This window comes from Oenanthe melanoleuca, chromosome 7 (assembly GCF_029582105.1).
Source record: "Oenanthe melanoleuca isolate GR-GAL-2019-014 chromosome 7, OMel1.0, whole genome shotgun sequence".
NCBI classification, from domain to species: Eukaryota; Metazoa; Chordata; class Aves; order Passeriformes; family Muscicapidae; genus Oenanthe; species Oenanthe melanoleuca.
The window spans coordinates 8093307-8112003 of NC_079341.1; the positions used below are offsets into that span (position 1 = coordinate 8093307).

An 18697-nucleotide genomic window follows, 5' to 3' on the forward strand; every position below is an offset into this window, starting at 1 on the left:
AGGAACAATGAGTGAGGGTCTTTTTGCTTTGTGTTCTGAGCAAACACAGAATTCACCTTTGTGAGTTGCAATAAAGTAGAAGTTGGGAGGAAGGAGTGTTATCAAGAGCCTAGTTAGCAAAGCTTGAGGAGACAGCAGATCTCATCCAAACTTGCATAACGAGACCATGTCCAAACAAGAAAGAAATCAAATCTCCTGGCTGTATTCTGTGCATCCATCAGGCCACTCCTCTTCTTTCATTTTTGTCCTTTAGCAGGGAAGTTCAAGCATCTCTTTTGTCCCTGGGGTGCTGTGGTATGGTCTCTCACTACTCCTGGGCGCTCTGCTTTCAGCACTGGAATGTTTCTGCGCTGGTCGCTCGCTCGAGGATTTAAACCATTTATTTTGTTTGTTTATAATAGAGTTCTGGTGGGAAGACAGATGTTATGTGGGAAAGCTATTTTCCAGATCTGTTTATCCCTGTTATGTGGGATCTCACAGACCACCAGTAGCAAGTAGCTATTAGGCATCAGCTTTGAGAGATTGGCATTTTCAGAAGAGGAAATGTATTAGCTCTTGTAAGCAGCTTTGCAACAAACCCAATGACTTCTTGGCACACTTTGGCTTGGTGTTTAAAATGGATTGGAGTATGTCTTTGTTTCAATATAGCCATTTGACCTTTTGAAATATTAGTATTTTAGGAAATGGCCTGTATTTGTTTGTATCTGGCAGTAAAGAGCTGACTTGAATTCCCAAAATACATTGTCTAAGCAGCACTTATCTATGAAGACATAGTTCTAAATAAATCTCATTTAAAAGCCTGTATTCAAAATTAAAGATCAAGGTTTTCACTTTCAGTCATATTTCTTTATCTTGATGTCTCAGGGTACTTCAAGGAACTTAGCAATTAAATTGTATGCTAATGTGGTAGCAGAATAGGGACAAGTCTTTGTGCTCCAAAGAATTAATGTTTCCAAATACAATGTTCAAGATTTGGCCTTCATCTCTCTTCTGCTTTTACTTTGCAACACTGGTTTCACAACAGGCTGAGCTCACAAATTCCAAAGATTTAGGAGGAAACAATTTATTAATATTTTATCAGAGAAGAGTCCTAATTGGAGTATCTGTGCACTTGGGAGGACTAGAAAGCTTCTTACTCTTGGGCATCTGTTACTCTTGCCAGGAATCTGTAGAATTCCAAATTGCCAAGGCTGCATGTGTTGAGAGAGTGCAAAGTAAACACTGTAGAAAGGCAATTTTAGCATTTCCATCTTGTTCAGCCAAGGAGATTAGACATAGTTGGAAAATTATTTCCTCCATAGGGGGAAGATGACCACAAAACTAGAACAGCTTTTTCTTTATTTGAAGAACATTTACGTAAGCACACGCTGTGGTGTGTGCTTGAAAGAAGCAAAACTTGAATTATTTTGGCTGCTCCTGGTCCATCCCAGGAGTAGGAAACACTCTGGAGGCCTCATGGCACTTGTTTTATCAGTGCAGTTTGGTTTATTCCACTCAGTTTGGGACACAAAATGCCCTGTGAGTTCACAGCTTGCCTGTGCATGTGTCTGCAGTGGAAAATGGGAAATACTCCTCTCTCCACTTTCTGCTTAGGACCTGATTTAGCAGGAAATTGCTTTAGGCATGGAAGTTAGATCTGGAAGAGTTGCAGCAGTTAATATTTTTTATTTGTTATTGCAGCCCTGGCTGTAACTTGGTGCTCTTCTGAACATGCTGGTCAGTAGCAGTGGGGTCCTCATGCCTCTCCTCCCATTTAAAAGTGCAACTCACAGTGTTTTCTCTAAGAAATGTTGTGGGTAAAAATCCAAGTAGTGATTGTACCTCAGCTGCTGAGATATCACTGCACAGAAGACCTTTAGAACCATAGCACATTAAAAAAACTATTGTTGTATTTTTTTTTTTTTCTTCTAAAATCACTGCAAATGTAATCCAAGTAATGGGAACCCAGGGCTTTTGTGTAAAGCATGTACACCTCTCAGGGAGCACTGGTAGCTGGAAAATCATGTTTCATCAGGTGGTACTTACTTGTTTTCCAGCTGTGGAAAGAGATACCAAACACTTGGGGTTTTACTGATCTTTGGTCAGTATCTGCAGGCAGGATGGAATGGGGTTTTGGCATTTTTTGCCACTCAGTATTTGACTGCAGCCCTTGGAGCTGGAGGGAGGCACAGCAAGCTGTGGGATGTCTGACAGCAGGTCTAAGGATGCAAGTGAATTGTGTCATGAGCAGACATGGGAGTCATGGTGTACAGAACTTGTTTTCCTTCAGGCCAGCAGTGCATGGATCTAACAGAGGGAAACAACACATTTCTCCCTTGGCTTTCCAAGGGTGGCTGTGAGTATGCTGAGAGTCTGGGAATAAAAATTGCACTTCACGTCTGCTGAGGAACCATGGCAGGACTTTATCTGGCTTGGACCCTGACAGTAAATCTCTCCTTTGGCAGAAACCTGTCTGAGGCTGTTCCCCTTCAGGTTTCTTCTGTGCCTGAGGCTCTGACAAGGCAAAGTGAAGCTGGGAAGAGAGGCACAGTCGGACTCAGCCTTCCCCTGTGGGGGTTGGTGTGAGTGCCCAAGGGCTGCAGCAAAGCTCCTGTGACATTTGCCATGCAGATGGAGTCAGTCCTCTGTGAACATCTGTGTCCTCTTGCCTTTCCCTCCCCCAGCTGAGTTAGTCACAGAAATGTGGTTTCATGGGGCTTTCTTTTAGAAAATGTTCATAAGGAACTTTCAGTTATGCAGAAATAGCTACTTGGTACCCAACACAGAGAGTATCTAAAAGATGTTTCAGAATGTATGAACATGTTTATCTATTGCTACAATTAGGCCTTTTCTTTTTTCTTTTGTTTCCACAAAACTATTAAATGGGCAAATAATATATAAGCAGCAAAGGTATGTTAAAAAGAAAAACCAGCAATGATTTTCTCTTTTCTTTCTACAGACATACATTGGCAGCGTGGTGATATCAATAAACCCCTACAGATCTCTACCCATTTATACTCCAGAGAAGGTGGAAGAGTACAGAAATCGAAACTTTTATGAACTCAGTCCTCACATGTAAGTACAGCAAAGAAATTTTAGTTTTCATTCTGGCCAGGAACAGATGGCACCAGCTGTCTCTCTCCTCAAAAGATCTGTTGATTAAAGCAACCAAAATGAAAATCACACCACCACTCCCCCAAAATGATTTTTTATTAGCTGAGCCCTATTTTAAAGTGAAGTTAAAATGGGTTACTCTTTTTCTTTCATGCACTTAGACCCTGGTATGTGCATTTCAGAACATTTCCCCCTAACTCTTAGCAGTAGCCAGTATTACAGCACTGTAAAATAAGCAGTCTGTTTTCAAGGAAGTCTGTTTCTTCCAAAGTCCAGACTGCCTCAAGGAAGCCTCGAGGTGTTAAATATGTTTGAATAATATAATGTTACTTTTGATATCTGAAACTCTTAATTTATCTTTGTGTAATGCAGAAAAAAACCCCCCTCTCATTCTGATACGTCTGAATGGTAACTGTAGGAGAATTAAAGCTTGGTTTTCTCTTCTCTGTGCTGGGTGGGAATGAGCCCATTCATAGAGGACAGCCAGAGCACCATGAATGCATAATGCAGACTTTAGGACTAAAATAGGATGAATAATAGGACAAAGTGCTGTTTGCAGGTATGGCTGAGAGTGGTCCTTAAGGTCTGCATGTTGCAGTAATAATTTTTATCTTGCAGTCCTAGAGGTGAGGCTGAAGCCAGCTGTTCCTCCCCTCAGTGTGACACTGGGAAGGAGAAGTGTTTCCAGCTGGTTGTGAGGCTGCACCTGACTCTTCAGCCACAAATTCAGGAGACTGACTTGAGCCATCAGTGGTTGGATAAGTGTCTAGACAGAGCCATACATTTATGCATCTTCCTTCAGTGTTAACTTTTAGGTTAAATGAAAATTACCTGTAGAAAGTGTTCTGGAAGTTATTTGGTTCTGGTTAATTTATTGTCTTAACACTTCATCTGTCACTCTCCCACATGCATGGTCTGAAACAGCCCAATAATCACATCAAATAAGCTTCTGGTAGTTCTTGGACCTCTTGGTTCTGAACTCTGGCTAAATTCAGGTTTTCTTTCTTCACAGTTTTGTTTAGCAAGCCCAATAGCCTGCTAAATTGACACAGTTCCTTGCTAAAAGAACTTTCTGCTCTGCTAATTTTGTTCAGCTGCATGAAATTTGCTGTCAAATGATGGAGTATTTTAAAAATAAAACCTGTGAGATAAAGTTTGTCTGACATTCTGAAAGTCAGTTTATGTACTTGGTTACACCTTGAATCAAGTAGACAGTAATATATTGATCTCCACATTTTCCTGTCTCTCTTGAGAGATGGTTTTCCAGAACAGAAATGGTCAAGAGTCATTCTTGTGTGTATTATGAGAGTCTGAACTTGGTAGAAAAGTATTTCATAAACATCATTCATCACTAATCACAGTAATTGTAGGGTCAGGTTCCCACCTCACAGCAAGGATTTGTGGAGCCCAAACACTAGAAATCTAAGAGCAGGAGATTGGAGTGAGAAAATATTGACTTTTAGTTTTTGTCAGGAGGTCTCAATTGCTTGATAGTAATACATTTTCCTTGCAAGTTTGTATAGAGTCCCAGGTCAAGAAAAGTGTGTGCCTGATTTGTTTTGGACAGATATGATCTCTTTACAAATTTTCTTTATTTTGTACTGCTTCTGTGTGAGAGTTTTGTCTTCTGACACCTGCTAAGTGAACAAAATATTGTTAAAAATCAATGATTAGGAAAAAAATGTTGTTGTGGGTTTTATTACTGGTATACAATTTCAAAACTGTAGAAATATAAAATGATCTTACTTTATGGTGACCTTGCTTCCCTTCACACCTGTCTCTAGATGCTTGTGGGAATTGCAGAATAAAGAGAGTCACTTTTGGCTCTGCTAAAATTGGTGAGCTTCTCACCATCTTCAGGAGATGTTTGGGCAGTAATGTAGGTGTATAAAATAAGTGCTATGTGGGCTGCCTTATGGCATCTCTGGCAAGCCTAAACCACTTTTCATCCCCTTCAATGTGGAGATCCTCGTGCTGCACCGAAGGGTTTGTGCCAGTCCAGTTGCCCACTCTGTCCACTCTGGAGCTGGTCCTTGGTTGGTAGATCATGAGTTGGGCTTAGGGTGGCCACAGAGACCTGCATGAGCCTGGCCTGGGCTGTGTACAGCACTGTGCTTGCCTACCTGTGCTCAGGACAGACTAAGGACTGGCAGGCTTTGGGATGCAGCTGGCATCATCCCATCCTTGGAGCTTGCAGATAATTCTAGGGTTGCCTGCTCTGGCAGCTAAAAGCAGAGCTCAGGCATGTCTAGGGAGGTTCTGCACTTCCACAGAGACCTTGCAATCTTCAAGGTGGTTTTTTTTAGCTGCTCAGGAGCTTTAATGAGGAGATGCTGTGAGACAAATTGCAATTTGTGGTGTTTGTTCTGCCACGGAGGTAAAAACCCCCCATGGATTTGTGGAAATGTATGTACTTAGTTTTCTTTGATGTGTAAATCTCTGTTGAGCCTTGGACTCTTCAGAAGAATTGATTATGGGTAAGCCCACTGCACCATTTAGGTGTGCCTTGGGAAAGAAGGACTTTTGGCTGCTGTTGTGTGATCCTGAGCAAACTAAAATTCTTGACTGTTTATAAGGAAACTAATGCATCCAACCTAGAAAGTGTGTCTAGAAGTAAAATTAAAGTGTGTTTCTTATTTCATTATCTCTTTTGGATGAATAATGTAACTTTGGTACTAGTGCTAGCTAGAAAAATGCAAGCAATTAATTAAAACAAAATATGTAGCAGTGGTTTGGTTAGACATGGCTATAGAAACCAGGTCAGTATGGCACCAGAACTCCTGTGTCTCCTGTTGGTATAACAGCTCACATTCTCCAGTGTCTGCAGTTTTGGAGAGAACATTCAGGTTTGTGTGTCAGCATCTCTAGAGCAATCTGCCATGGGATGGATGTTCTCATAGTACAGCTCTCTGTGGGAGCTCCTGGACAACCAAAATCACTTTTTAAATTTATTTTCCAGAAATTTTGTGTGAGCTTCTATCTAGGCTGGAGCTATTTGTGTGTGCCTCAGTGTGGTGGGTGAGGAGGATGTGCTGGACCATGTCAGCTGTCCCAGCTAAAGAGCAGGTTTGGCCAGAAAGAAAAAGAGACAGAAGTTTATAATGGCATGAAGGATACATGTGGATTATGTGGTGACTGGAGAAAACACATTTTAGGGAGTGAAAAACTGTTCAGGTGTTTTCTTAGCCCTAATCTGAAAGAGGAAGGAGGCTGGGAACACCTTGTGCTCTGTTCTGTGTTTCCTCAAGGATGTCTGTGAGTGACTGATGCTTCCAGTGACGCCAGTTAATACTTAATTGCAGGGCTTGGGCAGGGTTTGTTTTTCTGTTGTTTTTTTTTTTAATGATCTCTGGAAACCAGAGTAGGGCCACAGTCACACTTTGAATGGGCAGCCAAACTGAATTGCTGCTGGAAAGTTTCTGGTCAGGTGATTTTGGATGGTGTTATGGCTGATAAAGTTTGATCCAAGAGGTTTTATTTCCATGGTTCATTCCTCTCTGAGTGCACTACTCTGCTCCTGTTGTTGTGGCACTGTGTAATAAAAGTGTTACTTTTCTAGGTCTCCTGGAATGCTTGGTTTCATAGTCTGTGGCTATTTGCATAGGTGTAATAGGAAGTTTACCAAGCTTTTTAATTGCTGGCTTGTTGTTTTTGTGTTAATGTTGTTAATCTTGCTGGTTTTGTCTTTATCTGCAAGGCAGGATCAAACTTGTCTCTGACTTGGCAGGGCAGAGTATGACATTTCAGTGTTCAAACAGTTTGCTGCATTTCTTGCACTTCTGTTCTGCTCTCTCAGTTGATGTAATTACTCTTTCAGTTGATGTAATTGCTGCTTTGCTTACTTTGTGGCTGAGCTAGTCCTGAGAGCAAACCAAGCTGTCTATCTTGCTGCTTTACATTGATTTTCACTGGTGACAAAGGCAGCTGCTGGCATCTTTGAAGTGAATGTAATGGGAAATCAAACAGATTATCATCCCACACATTTATAACCATCATGCTGTATCACTTTCCTACCAGTAACAGATTTGGAGAGAAGGTGCTTTCTTGAATTTCCTGTTTTAACCTTGTCTCCTGGCTACTAGCAGCTCTCTGTCCCTGGCAGGGAAGGTGGCATGAGGCTTTTTGCTGCCCTTTAAGTTCTGAGATGCCCTTCCTGCTTGCTCTAAAAGAATTACAGATTATTTTAAGTTGAGGGACAGAGCAAAAGTGGCAGCTGTACTGCTAATGGCCAGCTACATTCAAATAAGTATTCAGTCCCTGTGCATTTTTTTTTTGGTTATGCACTGAAGTTTTTAGGGCAGCATTAGAAATCTGGAGGTGGCTTTTATCAGACACTTATTGAATCCCATTTAAGCAATTTGCAGTATGTTTTATTTACTTATTATTAAATCTGTTAAATCTACATTTCTGAAGTTGTTTTGCATGTAAAGCTTTCAAATTTAGACTTAAATTTATGCAGACAACTCCAGAAAATCAGCTTGCCTTTATATGGGATAAAAGCACAAATATATCAATGTGATACCTGTTAAAATGCAATAATGAGGAACTTATTAATGTTCCTCATTTCAGTTATTGTCATGTAGATAATTATTGGGATAAATCATCCTGTGGATATCTGCAGTTACTCTGACAATGGATGCAATTTGCTGTTTCCAACTTTTGAGCCAATGTAAATGTTGAATACAGAAGTTATTTTTTGCTTCTGAATCTTTTTTTTTTTTTTTTTTTTTTTTTTTTTTTGCTAGTCTTAAAGGATCATATGTCTTCAGGAACACCAAGGTTTCAGTAGCCCTTTTTCCTCTAATATGTAAAGCAAATATTTTTGTCTGAAGGATGTGATAAAGCCCCAGCTGTGAACAATAGTTTTTACCTGTAAGTAAAACTAAGCTTTTACCCATAGGTAGCAGAGTGGTAAGATGCATAGTAGCTGAATTTATTTCTTGAAGAAGGTGATGGTGGGATGAGAGCCTGTGACATAGTTAAGTGTCCTTCATTGCCCCAGTATGTTTATTTTAACATTTCCATTTCAGTTTGTACTTTCCTAATCTTCATTTTCTTTCTTTTTATTTTTTTCTTTTTATTTTTTAACCACCTCACTGTGGTTTTCTTCACCAGTATCTGATTTTACAGGCATTTTATTCTTATTCTTAATAATTCCTGACTTCTCCAGAGACTCAGTCTTTGGACTTGTGGCTCAGCAGAGTCCTGCTGTCAGAAGAGATTTATGGCTGAGGGAAGATGATAATTTCAGAGGTTAGTTGGCATAATTGACCACTGGGCAGGGAGGGAACATGGAAATCATGAATAGCAGCTAGGGAGGACTGTCAGTACCTGGTTGTTAAACCCATGCTTGGAGTGAATTGAAAGAAGAGAGGGGTGGAGCCCTAGAGGGAACCTTGAAGTCTTTTTTTTTGGTGGGGGTCAGACTGATTGTTCTCTTAACCTCTGCAGAGAGGCAGAGCTGGCTGTGGTGTGCCCATGAATGTAAGTCCCTCAAGCACAGAGGTAAAAAGGGGATGAAACATCACACTTGCTTCAAGAAGGACTTCATGCCTGAGAAGAGCCTCTTCTATTGCAGTGTTCTCTCACACCAATCATGGCATGCACAGTTCCCTACATTTTACACTTGGCTGGAGACCCCAGAAGTTCTTCTGAGGAGTTTTGAGGGAGGCAGATGTGTAGTGGCCATACTGAAGTGAATAACCTCTGAAGAGCATTTTGCCACTTTGAAGGCTTAGGGTAGAACAACAACAAATTTAGCTTTTTCCTGAAATTTGAGCAGGGCTGTTTTAGTGGGTTTGGATAGCACATAATGCAGCTATCTTGCCCCAGTGCTCCAGAGTTGGATTTAGTCTTATTGACAAGAACAGTAGTTGCTTGTTTGCTGCTGATTTTAGATTGCATGAAATTTTCTAAAAATGCAGAATAATACAGGAACTGATTTATGGCAGGATGTGCAATTGTAAGGAAGCTCTAAAAATGCACCCAACACCCAAGAAGTATAAACAGCCTGAAAAAGCAGAGTATATATAAATGCTGTGCTTTATTTAAGTTCTCAGAATATTCTGGAGTGACATTTAGACTGGGTTCCAAAGTTTGGTGGAATGAGCCTTTCTGCTGGTCCTCCATGTGGCCCAGTCTAAATTAAGAAGTGAAAAGGCCCTTTAAATTCTTTTTGGTGTCCAGGCCATGGGATGTCCCAGGTGGGAGCAGACAATGCCATGGAGCAGCAGAGCTTTGTGCAGGTGGGCTGGGGCTGACAGGGTTGCATTTCTGTGCTCTTGTGGCATTTAAACACTCTCTAGCCTAGGGAGGAGTGTATTTAGAGACCTTAGGGGATATAAAAAGCATCTAGGCAAAACTGCCTCCCAAAATTCCCCAGGAGATGGAGTGCTGGCTGCCTCTGGTCTCACCCTCCCTCATCTCTCTGTGTCTCAGGAGCTGCAGCAGAGTATTCTGCCAGGACAAAGGTGTCCAAAAGCACCACTTCTGCTGGCTCAGAGTGTTTGAGTGTCCACAGCCACAGCTCCTGGGTCCCCTCTCTGGGCAGGACCCCAGGAGAGCCTGCTCACCCATCAGTGTCTCCTCTGGAGAGCTGTGTGTGGTCCCAGCCAGCACTCACCTGCCCACTGGGCTTCTTGAGGAAGAGGAATGCAAGGATGTGGGTACCTTTAAAACATAGGGACTTTGTCAGGGGAACACTTAGCTTGAGATCTGTTCCAGATGCTTCTGTAACTCTGGAAGTGTTGTCATGGTGTACAAAGGAAAATAATCTTGGAGCATCCTTCATGAATTAACTGCTGGCTCAGAGCCTCAACAGAATAACTTTGTTTTCAGAACTGTTTTCAAATATTTACTCTAACCCCTGTACACAACATACTTCACATTTGACTTCAGTCACGTTGGGGATGGAGAGTCAAATGGTTTTGGTTATCTGTGACCATCTCTTTCTTTTCTTTTTTATTTTTTTCCCCCTGCATGTGAGTGTATTTGTTATAGTCTGTGTTTATTTGTAAGCACAAAAAAGTTTGGAACTTGGCTAGATTATGAGACTGAAGATAATTAGGAAAAAAAGGTGGCTGAATATATGTTGGGGATGTGTGTAAATGCTTCAGCAGTCTAAACTAATGGTAACTTTTTTGCCAAATCCTATTTCTCTCATTTTCCTGGAACTGGATTGTTCTGACTAGCATTCATATTATGCCATTGATATTTTTAGGACATAAAATACCAAAATCTTTTAAAACTAATTCACATTGTCACGTGAAGTAGAACGTTCAATAGCTTCATTTTTCCTTTCATTAGAATTTTGAGACTTTTTGCACACTGAAAATAATGAGTTGTACTTAAAAAGGAGACACTTTCGTGTTCCCTTTCTTAAATACAGTCTGAAAAGTGGGGACAGGTAGGGGCCCTGACAAAAAGGAGACAAATCCCATTTTATGCACTCTGTGTACATTTCCATTATGCCTTTCCTGCACTGGCAGCCTGGGACTCTCTTTAAGATCTGGGATTTCAAATTGCAAGAAAGAACAGCTGTTGTTCTTTCATTGGAAGTGTCTCATTGTATTTAATGGTTGTCTTTTTTTTTTTTTTTTTCCCCTTTAAGCAATTTAGAGCCCACCAGCAAATGCCCATCTGCTCTGCTAGGAGCCTTTGTTGTGATTTTTGATACAGCATAAACAAGGTTGATGTTTAAAGCCTTAAAAAAACACTAGTAAAATTTCAGATATTGTACCACTGTTAGCAGCAGATCATTTCCCATTCAATCTCTTTTTATCAGCACCATTATGCAAAAGACTCTGTTTTATTCAGCTCTGGGTACAGCATGGTTAATGTAGTTTGGGTTATTAAGGATAAACTTTTTCAAGTTAGGAATCAGGAAATACAGTCTTAATATTTACAGTCTAGCACACTGAATAATCTTCTACTTATGTTTTGAATAGATAAGAGAACTTGGACTCGAGTTTACAAACAAAGGTCTGTACTACAAAGACAGTTTAATTGTGGTCATTTCAGTAAATTAGTTGAAATCTGCATTTTTCTTCCATGCAGTTTCCATTTTGCATACTGCAGAAATGATTTTTAGTTGCTAAACCTTGTGGAGTTCAAGCTGCAACTGGTCTTAATTACTCCAAGATGATTCTTAGTGAGGATGAAAACAAATATGTGCAGTTGACATCTTCCTTGAGCATCAGCATTCCAGCCAAGGATGTAGATGCAGTAGATTGTTGCTGGAAATCAACCACATGGGCTGAACTGGAGCCTCATGTTGGAGCAGCCTGAAGGAGGCTTTTCATTTCTTGCTTTGACCATTCATAGAAAGATAATTTTGGACGTATGTCCACGAATCTCGTTCACAAACTTGAGCAAATGCCATTTCACAGACTAGATAGACATGTTAGCTCAATGTTTTACCTGAGCTAACAAGCTCTCAGAAGCTTTAGTGCCTACTTTGCCCAGGGGTTCATGGCAGGGACTTTATTTGGAAAAGAGAGCTGGGAGGCAGAAATTAGGTTGTGTAAGGCTTCTTAACAAACTGCTTGGTTTGTTGAGAGAACTTAAGAGTTACTTGCAAAATCAAAAAGGATTCAGTAACACCTCTGAGTAGAGTAGCAGCATAACTATGTAATTACATAGTGTTGACATTGCCTTTCAGATGTTTTCCAGATAAGTGAATTACTTTTATTTGCAGTTCTGCCACTGCTGTTTCTGATAAACTTGTGGGCAGCTGCATTCTAGCCTTTGTTACAGAGCCTGGATTTCAGATCTGGTGATTAGCAGCTTAGTTTAGTTTACACATACAGCTCTGAGGATGTCTCTGCTGCCCCTCTGCCCTGCTCTGGAGAGACCCCACCTGCAGGGCTGCATCCAGCTCTGGGGTCCCAGCACAGGACAGGGACCTGTTGGGAGGACTCCCTATGATCAGAGGGATGGATGGAGCCCCTCTCCCATGAGGAAAGGCTGAGAGATTTGGGATTGCTCAAACCTGAAGGTTTTGGGGTGACATAATGACAGCCTTGCAGTACCTGAAGGGAGCCCACAGCAAAGGTGGAGAGGGACTTTGACAAGAGCATGAAGTGGCAGTTCAAGCTGAGATAGGTTTGGATTGGGTATCAGGAGAAATTTTTTCCAGTGAGGGTGCTGAGAGACTGGAACAGTTGCCCAGAGAAGCTGTGGCTACCCCATCCCTGGAAGTGTCAGGGCCAGGCTGGATGGGGCTTGGAGCAACCTGGGATAGCAAAGGTGTCCTGCCCATGGCAGAGGGGTTGGAACAAGATGATCTTTAAGGTTCCTTCCAATCCAGTCCTGTAATTCTCTATTTCTCATTACCATGATATGAATTTGGTGGAAATCTTGGCATATTTTCTGCTGGCAAGCTCCACTGCAGTGTGTTGCACCAATGCATGGCTGACATCTCTTTACCTGTCCCACCAGACAGAGCTGTGGAGTCATTCCACAATGGATCTTTTGAGATGTTGTAGCTCTCAGGGATGTGCTGCATCCTGGAGTTTAATTGTGCTGGATTATTTTCTTGTGAGGTGAGACATTTTTAAACATGTTCCTTTCTGTGCAGTGAGGATGTGAAACTGTGCACCTCACTTTGCTGTTTTTCTCTCCCTGAGTATTGGTACATGTTTCTTTACTTTAGAATAAAAGAATTTATTTTTCTCTCTTGAGTTGGCAAAGTAGAACAAATTTGTCTGGAAAGCACTGATAGATCTGCAATAAAATTTTTTGGAGTGAGGGAAGTCCCTGTGTGAACACATGGTATCAATAAACCCTGCGTGGTTCCAAAACTTGACTTGCTGTATCTCTGCTGTCACTGCATCAGGAGGAAATTACTTATTTCTGCCTTCTGACTTCAGGATGCTTCCTAGGGCTGCAGGAAAAAAAATAGCAGGGCTTTCTATTTCCTAAGCAGGAGAATGTTTTTTGAGGCAGAGACATGGAACACTATTATCTAAACATTTTTTTTTAATGTCAAATCATAAAAGCAGCACCATGCTCTTAATGCCCCAGGAAAACCCCACAACCAGTTCTGCCCTATTGTAGTTTCATTTGTGAGATGAAGAAGTCACTGGAATCTTTGAACAGAGCAAAGCAGTGCTCTGCCATTGTCTTGGAAAAGCACACTCTGTAAATCCCAAAGATACATCCTATTTATAAATTAAAAAGGAAGGAGAAAAGCAATGAATAGTATATTCCTGTCTGTATAGGAAGAAACAAGTTATAATGATCATTGTTCCTCTAATAGGATGATAGAGTCTTGTCTTATAAGTATCCAACTTAACCTTTTTTCTGGGCTTGTTATTTCTGAGATAGCTGTGAATAATTATAAGGAGCCCTTTTTAACCACTACCTGTGTTTTAAGAATGAAGAATAATTGGTTTGCGTTGTTTTATTTTGATGGAAAACGTATTCTTGGTAGCAACAAGATGAGTTACAGTTTTTTGGGGGGAGTTTACTGATAGCATGCTATTCTCATGGTGTAGCAGCATAATCAAAGCATTTCTTGTTCTGCATGTAAAGTTTGGTCAAAGCTGAACTGAGCATGTGTGTTTGGCAAGTGAACTTCCCTGTGTTTCAGACACGTGCTGTATTAAATGCAGCAACTAATTCAATTTTCTGTAAAAATATTGAGAGTCTCTATATTTCAATGCAGAAAGGGAATGACTGTTTTCTTCTGCTCCCCTTTTTCTCACTATCCCAGCAGCCCTTCATTTCCACATGTATGCAAAAGCTCAGAGGTGCAGTGTGCTTCTGCATAGATGAAACAGCAAACTGGGATTTGAAATAAGTTTGTGCCCTCTAGTTAAACTCTGGCAGAAGCCAAGCATGGCAAATCAGTTTGCCCCTCCTTCCTTACTGTTCAGCTGTCTGACCCCTTGCTGCTCCATTTGAACCAGGGAAGTGGAATAAATTCTAAATTTTACAAGCCCAGCCTCAGGGACTGGGAAGCTTCAGAAGGTCCTTGGGGAAAAATGAGGAGCTTGCCATCAGCATTTCTGCTGTGCCATGAGGCTGCTGGTGTCTGCAGGCTCCTGTAGTGCATTTGGGATGGGATGTGGCCATGCCTATCAGGCTTGACAAAACTCAGGTAGTCTGGATTGGCAAGTGGCATGGTCATCCTCAGCTGCAGAGATCCTGTTTTGCACTGGGTGATGGAAAACAGGGCAGCAGCTGGGTCACAGGCTCCTGGTAAAAGGCACTTCTTGTTTTCCATCATATTAATGTGAGCTCTGACAAGATGTCTTAGATGTTGTTGAAATAGGCAGAAAATCAATGGCTGCATTTTTGGCTTTTCTGTACAGTGCTGGGAAAAGATCACTGTTGGTTTATATTTTATATTTATAGTAAAAGAAAGTGATTAAAACTGATAAAGCCTCCCTTAGAGTGGAATTGTGTACCATCCTGTGAGAGGGAAAAGGACCAGGCTTTGGTGAGCTGGGAGGTTGTGCAGGCACAGTATTTTGGGAAGAAGCATTGTCTGAACCTCTCTGTAGGGAGGCTTTGGACTTGAAGTTTATTGAAGACATCTTAAATCTGCTTCAGTCTGAGAAAGACAAGATTTTCAGCAAGAACTTTTTTCTTTTTATCCAGACCTCAGATTATTGGTCTGAGACAAGTCTTTTGCTAGACCTGCAGTGTATATATGAGTATCAGAGGTTATGTTATATTCTCAGTCTACCAGAAAATAAATCACTCTGCCTTCATATTAGCCTGTGTACTGAAATGTTTTAGTCATGAAAATTGAGTGGCTTTGTCCTCTTCCCCCTCCCTTTTTTTCTGTCCCTTCCCTTCTGTAAATGATGGCTGCTTATTACAAATCAGATGGGCTGATTTGCACAGCTTTGGGCTTTATTCTGCATCTAATAATGTCACAGTGGCTCGTGTGAATAACATGGGGAGGCCTGTGCAGGAGGTACCCTGCTGCTGTGTGTGTTGCCACACAGTGTTGTTGATAAAACAGGTTTCTGTGCTCACCAGGAAAACAGAAATGGAGGGTATGAATAGGAGCAAAGGCTTTCCATCTGTCTTAGCACACCTCTTTATCCTGGTGTTTAAATTTGTTTTATTTTGTCTCCCTGATTGGCATTTTTGAAAGAGCAGCTGCTTGCCTGTGAAGGTCTATCCTAGCTGATGCTCCATCAATTCAGCTGTTACTTTATTCACTCCAGTGGCAGGCTAATCAACCTTTTCTTTTCAAGTGTGTCAAAGTGCTGAACACGAGACAGTTTGTAATTATGGAAAATGGGAGCACACTTTTTATCCTTAGGGCAATTAAATGATTCTGCACTATGAGCTAATACTATAAATAATCTCTTATAGTTGTTTTTCCTGAATGGTGAATTTTCCACTGAGCTTCAGTGGGTGGGAGGATATAAATAGCAAATAGTGATGATTTACAATGTAAAGCCTCAAAGCACTTTCTAAAATCTGCTTCAACTCTTCCTAGCTCAGGTTGTTAGAATTTTCAAACTGGAACAAATTGTAATTCTAACATTTTCCCACTGCATGTCATGAGAGAAAGAAATAGTTTCTATGCTGTTACCCTGCTACTGAGCACTTCTGTGCACTCAGAAAGAGAAGGAAGGAAATTAAACGATGCTCTTAAGAAAACTTGAAGTAATTAAATTACATCTCGTGTAAATTTATATTAAAAGTGCATGCACAATTTATGTATTTTTGCTGTTCTTTTTAGTCTAGCGTGGCATATAGTTTTTGATAAGCACTGGTCTTTAGCATCCTGCCAGTGTGTTTAGACACATTTGGGCAGAAATGAACCATGGTACCTGAGCAGTTGGGCCCTGGTACCAGAACTCTGCTTCATGAGGAATCAGAACAGTCAGGAAAAGAGGTTTTTCTCATTTGCTTTGAAAGTAGCAAATGTTGTCAGCCAATAGCTGAGATTAAGCAATAGATGTTCTGAAATGGGGACCAAGGATCTCTGAATCAAAGCAACAGCTGGTGAAGAAGTGAATTGACTCTATTAGTGCATGAGAAGAGCAGTTGGAGAGAATTTAAAATAGTGTTAGCTAATTACTTTTAATTGCAAAGGCAAATGAAAGGAAGGATGGAAGTGATAACACAAAGCACCAGTACCTGGCAAATACAGATCCTGGTGAGTTTGGCTTAAAGGAAAAAGATGGAAGAAAAGCTGCTCCTGTGAAGTGAATTTCTGACTATAAGAGGGAGGTTTTTATGGCTTTTGTAATGGTGGGTGCAGTCTGGAGGGTTCAAGTGCCTGTTTCAGGGTGTCTCCTCCTGACCCCAGTGTACAGTTCAAGCACAGAGATGCTGAAAATTGCCAAGGCCCTTTGGAAATCCCCCTGGGAAGGCTGTGCTGTTTCCCTTTGTTAAATCTTTGGGTTGGGACTTAGTGACAGATCTGGCCATCTGGAGCTTGTGGCTGGCTGTAAAGGAGCAGAGGCTTCTCTCTGAGCTAGGTGTGGGCGGCGTCTCGATTTCAAATTGCTTCTATACTTAAGTCTTAGCTAAAAGAGAGCTCCAGTAAATACTTGTGTTTGTTGTGGTCAGGGAATGTCATCTGCCTCCATGAAAACCTAAAAATCAAAGCAGAGCTTATTATAAGGTATGGTAACTGATACTGCTGACACCCTCATTGGCTAATTCGAAACACATGGTTTATAACTGCTTTTTAAACTATTCTAAAATTTTACTTAGGCTCTGTAATTGTGAGGTGGCTCAAGGAGTGGTATGTGGTTTAAATCCATGGTTGCAAATGTTGACTTCACAGAGCCATGTCCCTTCACGTTGCTAAAAGGAAAAGGCTGGAATTCTTTGTGGTCTATAGACCATTAATATGTTTTAAACTTAAATGACCTTACATGAAATTATTTTTTTAACAAATAGGGAATAGCATGAAATTCTATTTTTTTTTTATCAGATAGTGTTTGAACTAAAAGACTCAAAGTTTGTTTTTGTTTGGTTTTCTGTTACTGTAAAGATAGACTTTGATAATAGATAGGAAGGACTGTGAGGTGTAATGTTGTGCCATGAAAGTCAACATGACATCTGAATAGATCTATCTTTTTATTTGAGATAAAGATCTTTGTTTAAAAAGATTTGACATAAATGTGTATTGTTTTTTGCAGTGCCAGAAAGATGAGCCTTAGTTGTTTAAATAGACTTTTGGTTATTCCTCCTCTAATTAGATTGCTGGAACAGTGGCTGAAACATCAGTGGTAGATTTTACAACATTTCTGCTGGCTCACTTTTGATAAGTACTTATGGAGATACTTATTTTGAAATGAGTTGGTTTATTTTTTCTTTTGTCTGTAGTAGATACTATTTGATACCCTGGTGGAGTATTAGGCTTTGTGGGTTGTGTAGATTGCAGAAAATGGCAGGAAATCTCTGACTAGATTGGATTAAACCAGAACTGGATGGCATCCCCCTCTCTCCTCCAACTTCAGAAACCTCATTGCAATATTAGGCTCTCAGTTTTTCTGTGGAGGAAGGAGAAAAAGCATGGTTTGGTGTCTTTAACTAGGCAGGCAGAGCTAATAAATACATCAAGCAGTAAAAATGCATTTTGACAGGGGCTGTTGAGAAACTTAAATTCAGTGTATTAGAAAAGATGAATGGGTACTAAGCTGATTAACTCGTAACTCAGTGTATCAACAGAGAATATTTCCTCTGTGCTTGATGCTGATTTCATTTTCCAGTGTGAAACTACTGCCAAGAAAATTGTTTCAGAAGTGAAAACTAGTTGATGGCCAAGACTGCTTGAAGGACAAGAGGCACAGAATGAGCCATCCAGTCTGTAAATTTGAAAAGTGTCTCAGAGTCTTGTCTTCTTGCTGAAAGACAGTTTCCCTCAGTCAAACCTGTGGAAATCACAGCATTATTGTTGAAGTTTGTCTCACATGGCCCATGAATGCTCAGTGCAGTTTATTTCTTTCATCTTCATCCTGTTGCTTTTAATTTTTTCCTTGCAAAAAAGGAAGGTAAACTATGCTGGAATAAGCTTTTCTGAGTGCTGTTGTGCTTTTCAAATTGCAAGTATATCTGCAGCAGCATTCAAAAATATTATTAATTTCCTAAATATGTCTGTAACAGAGTCTGGTAAAGTGTTATTGCTACTGTAGTTTGGATTCCAAACAGTAAAATGGGTGCCAGAAATTGTGTCATGGTCTCTCAGCAGCAGCAAAATATTTTATATTTTTTTTGCTAGTTCTCCAGCATGTTGGCCACATCACAATGTGACTTTGTTGTAATGCTAAAAACATTACAGCCTGCTACTCTCTCATAAACACATTTTCACCTCCAGCTGAACTACTGAGTTCAAATGCTTCAATCAGCACAGCAGTATTAAGGTTTGGGAGAGCAGCCTTGCTCTGGGTTCAGTGGGATGTACCAAAAGGAGTTAATGACCTTTGATCATGGGTGTTAAGTGGACGGTCCAGCCATCTGTGCAGAGAGGAGAATTGTAATTTAGTGCCTTGGACAAGACAGGCTGGAGAAAAGCAGTGAGAGTGGTGGAGGGAGCTGGGCAGGCAGATGTGCTGCAGGAGAGAAGATGGGAGGGACACAAAGAGGGGGAAATATGGTGTGAGCATCCTTGGCTTGCAAACCT

At 40.8% G+C, this 18697-nt stretch overlaps 1 protein-coding gene across 5 annotated transcripts in view; it reads left to right on the forward strand.

Annotated features, from left to right (window-relative positions):
* The window catches only part of MYO1B (myosin IB), a 100869-nt gene that overhangs the window by 25924 nt on the left and 56248 nt on the right, over nt 1-18697 (forward strand). For all 5 annotated transcript variants that reach the window (XM_056496330.1, XM_056496326.1, XM_056496327.1 and 2 more), the window contains exon 3: nt 2939-3054. In XM_056496330.1, coding sequence (XP_056352305.1) covers nt 2939-3054 — 116 coding nt within the window. The remainder of the gene's footprint in view (nt 1-2938; nt 3055-18697) is intronic.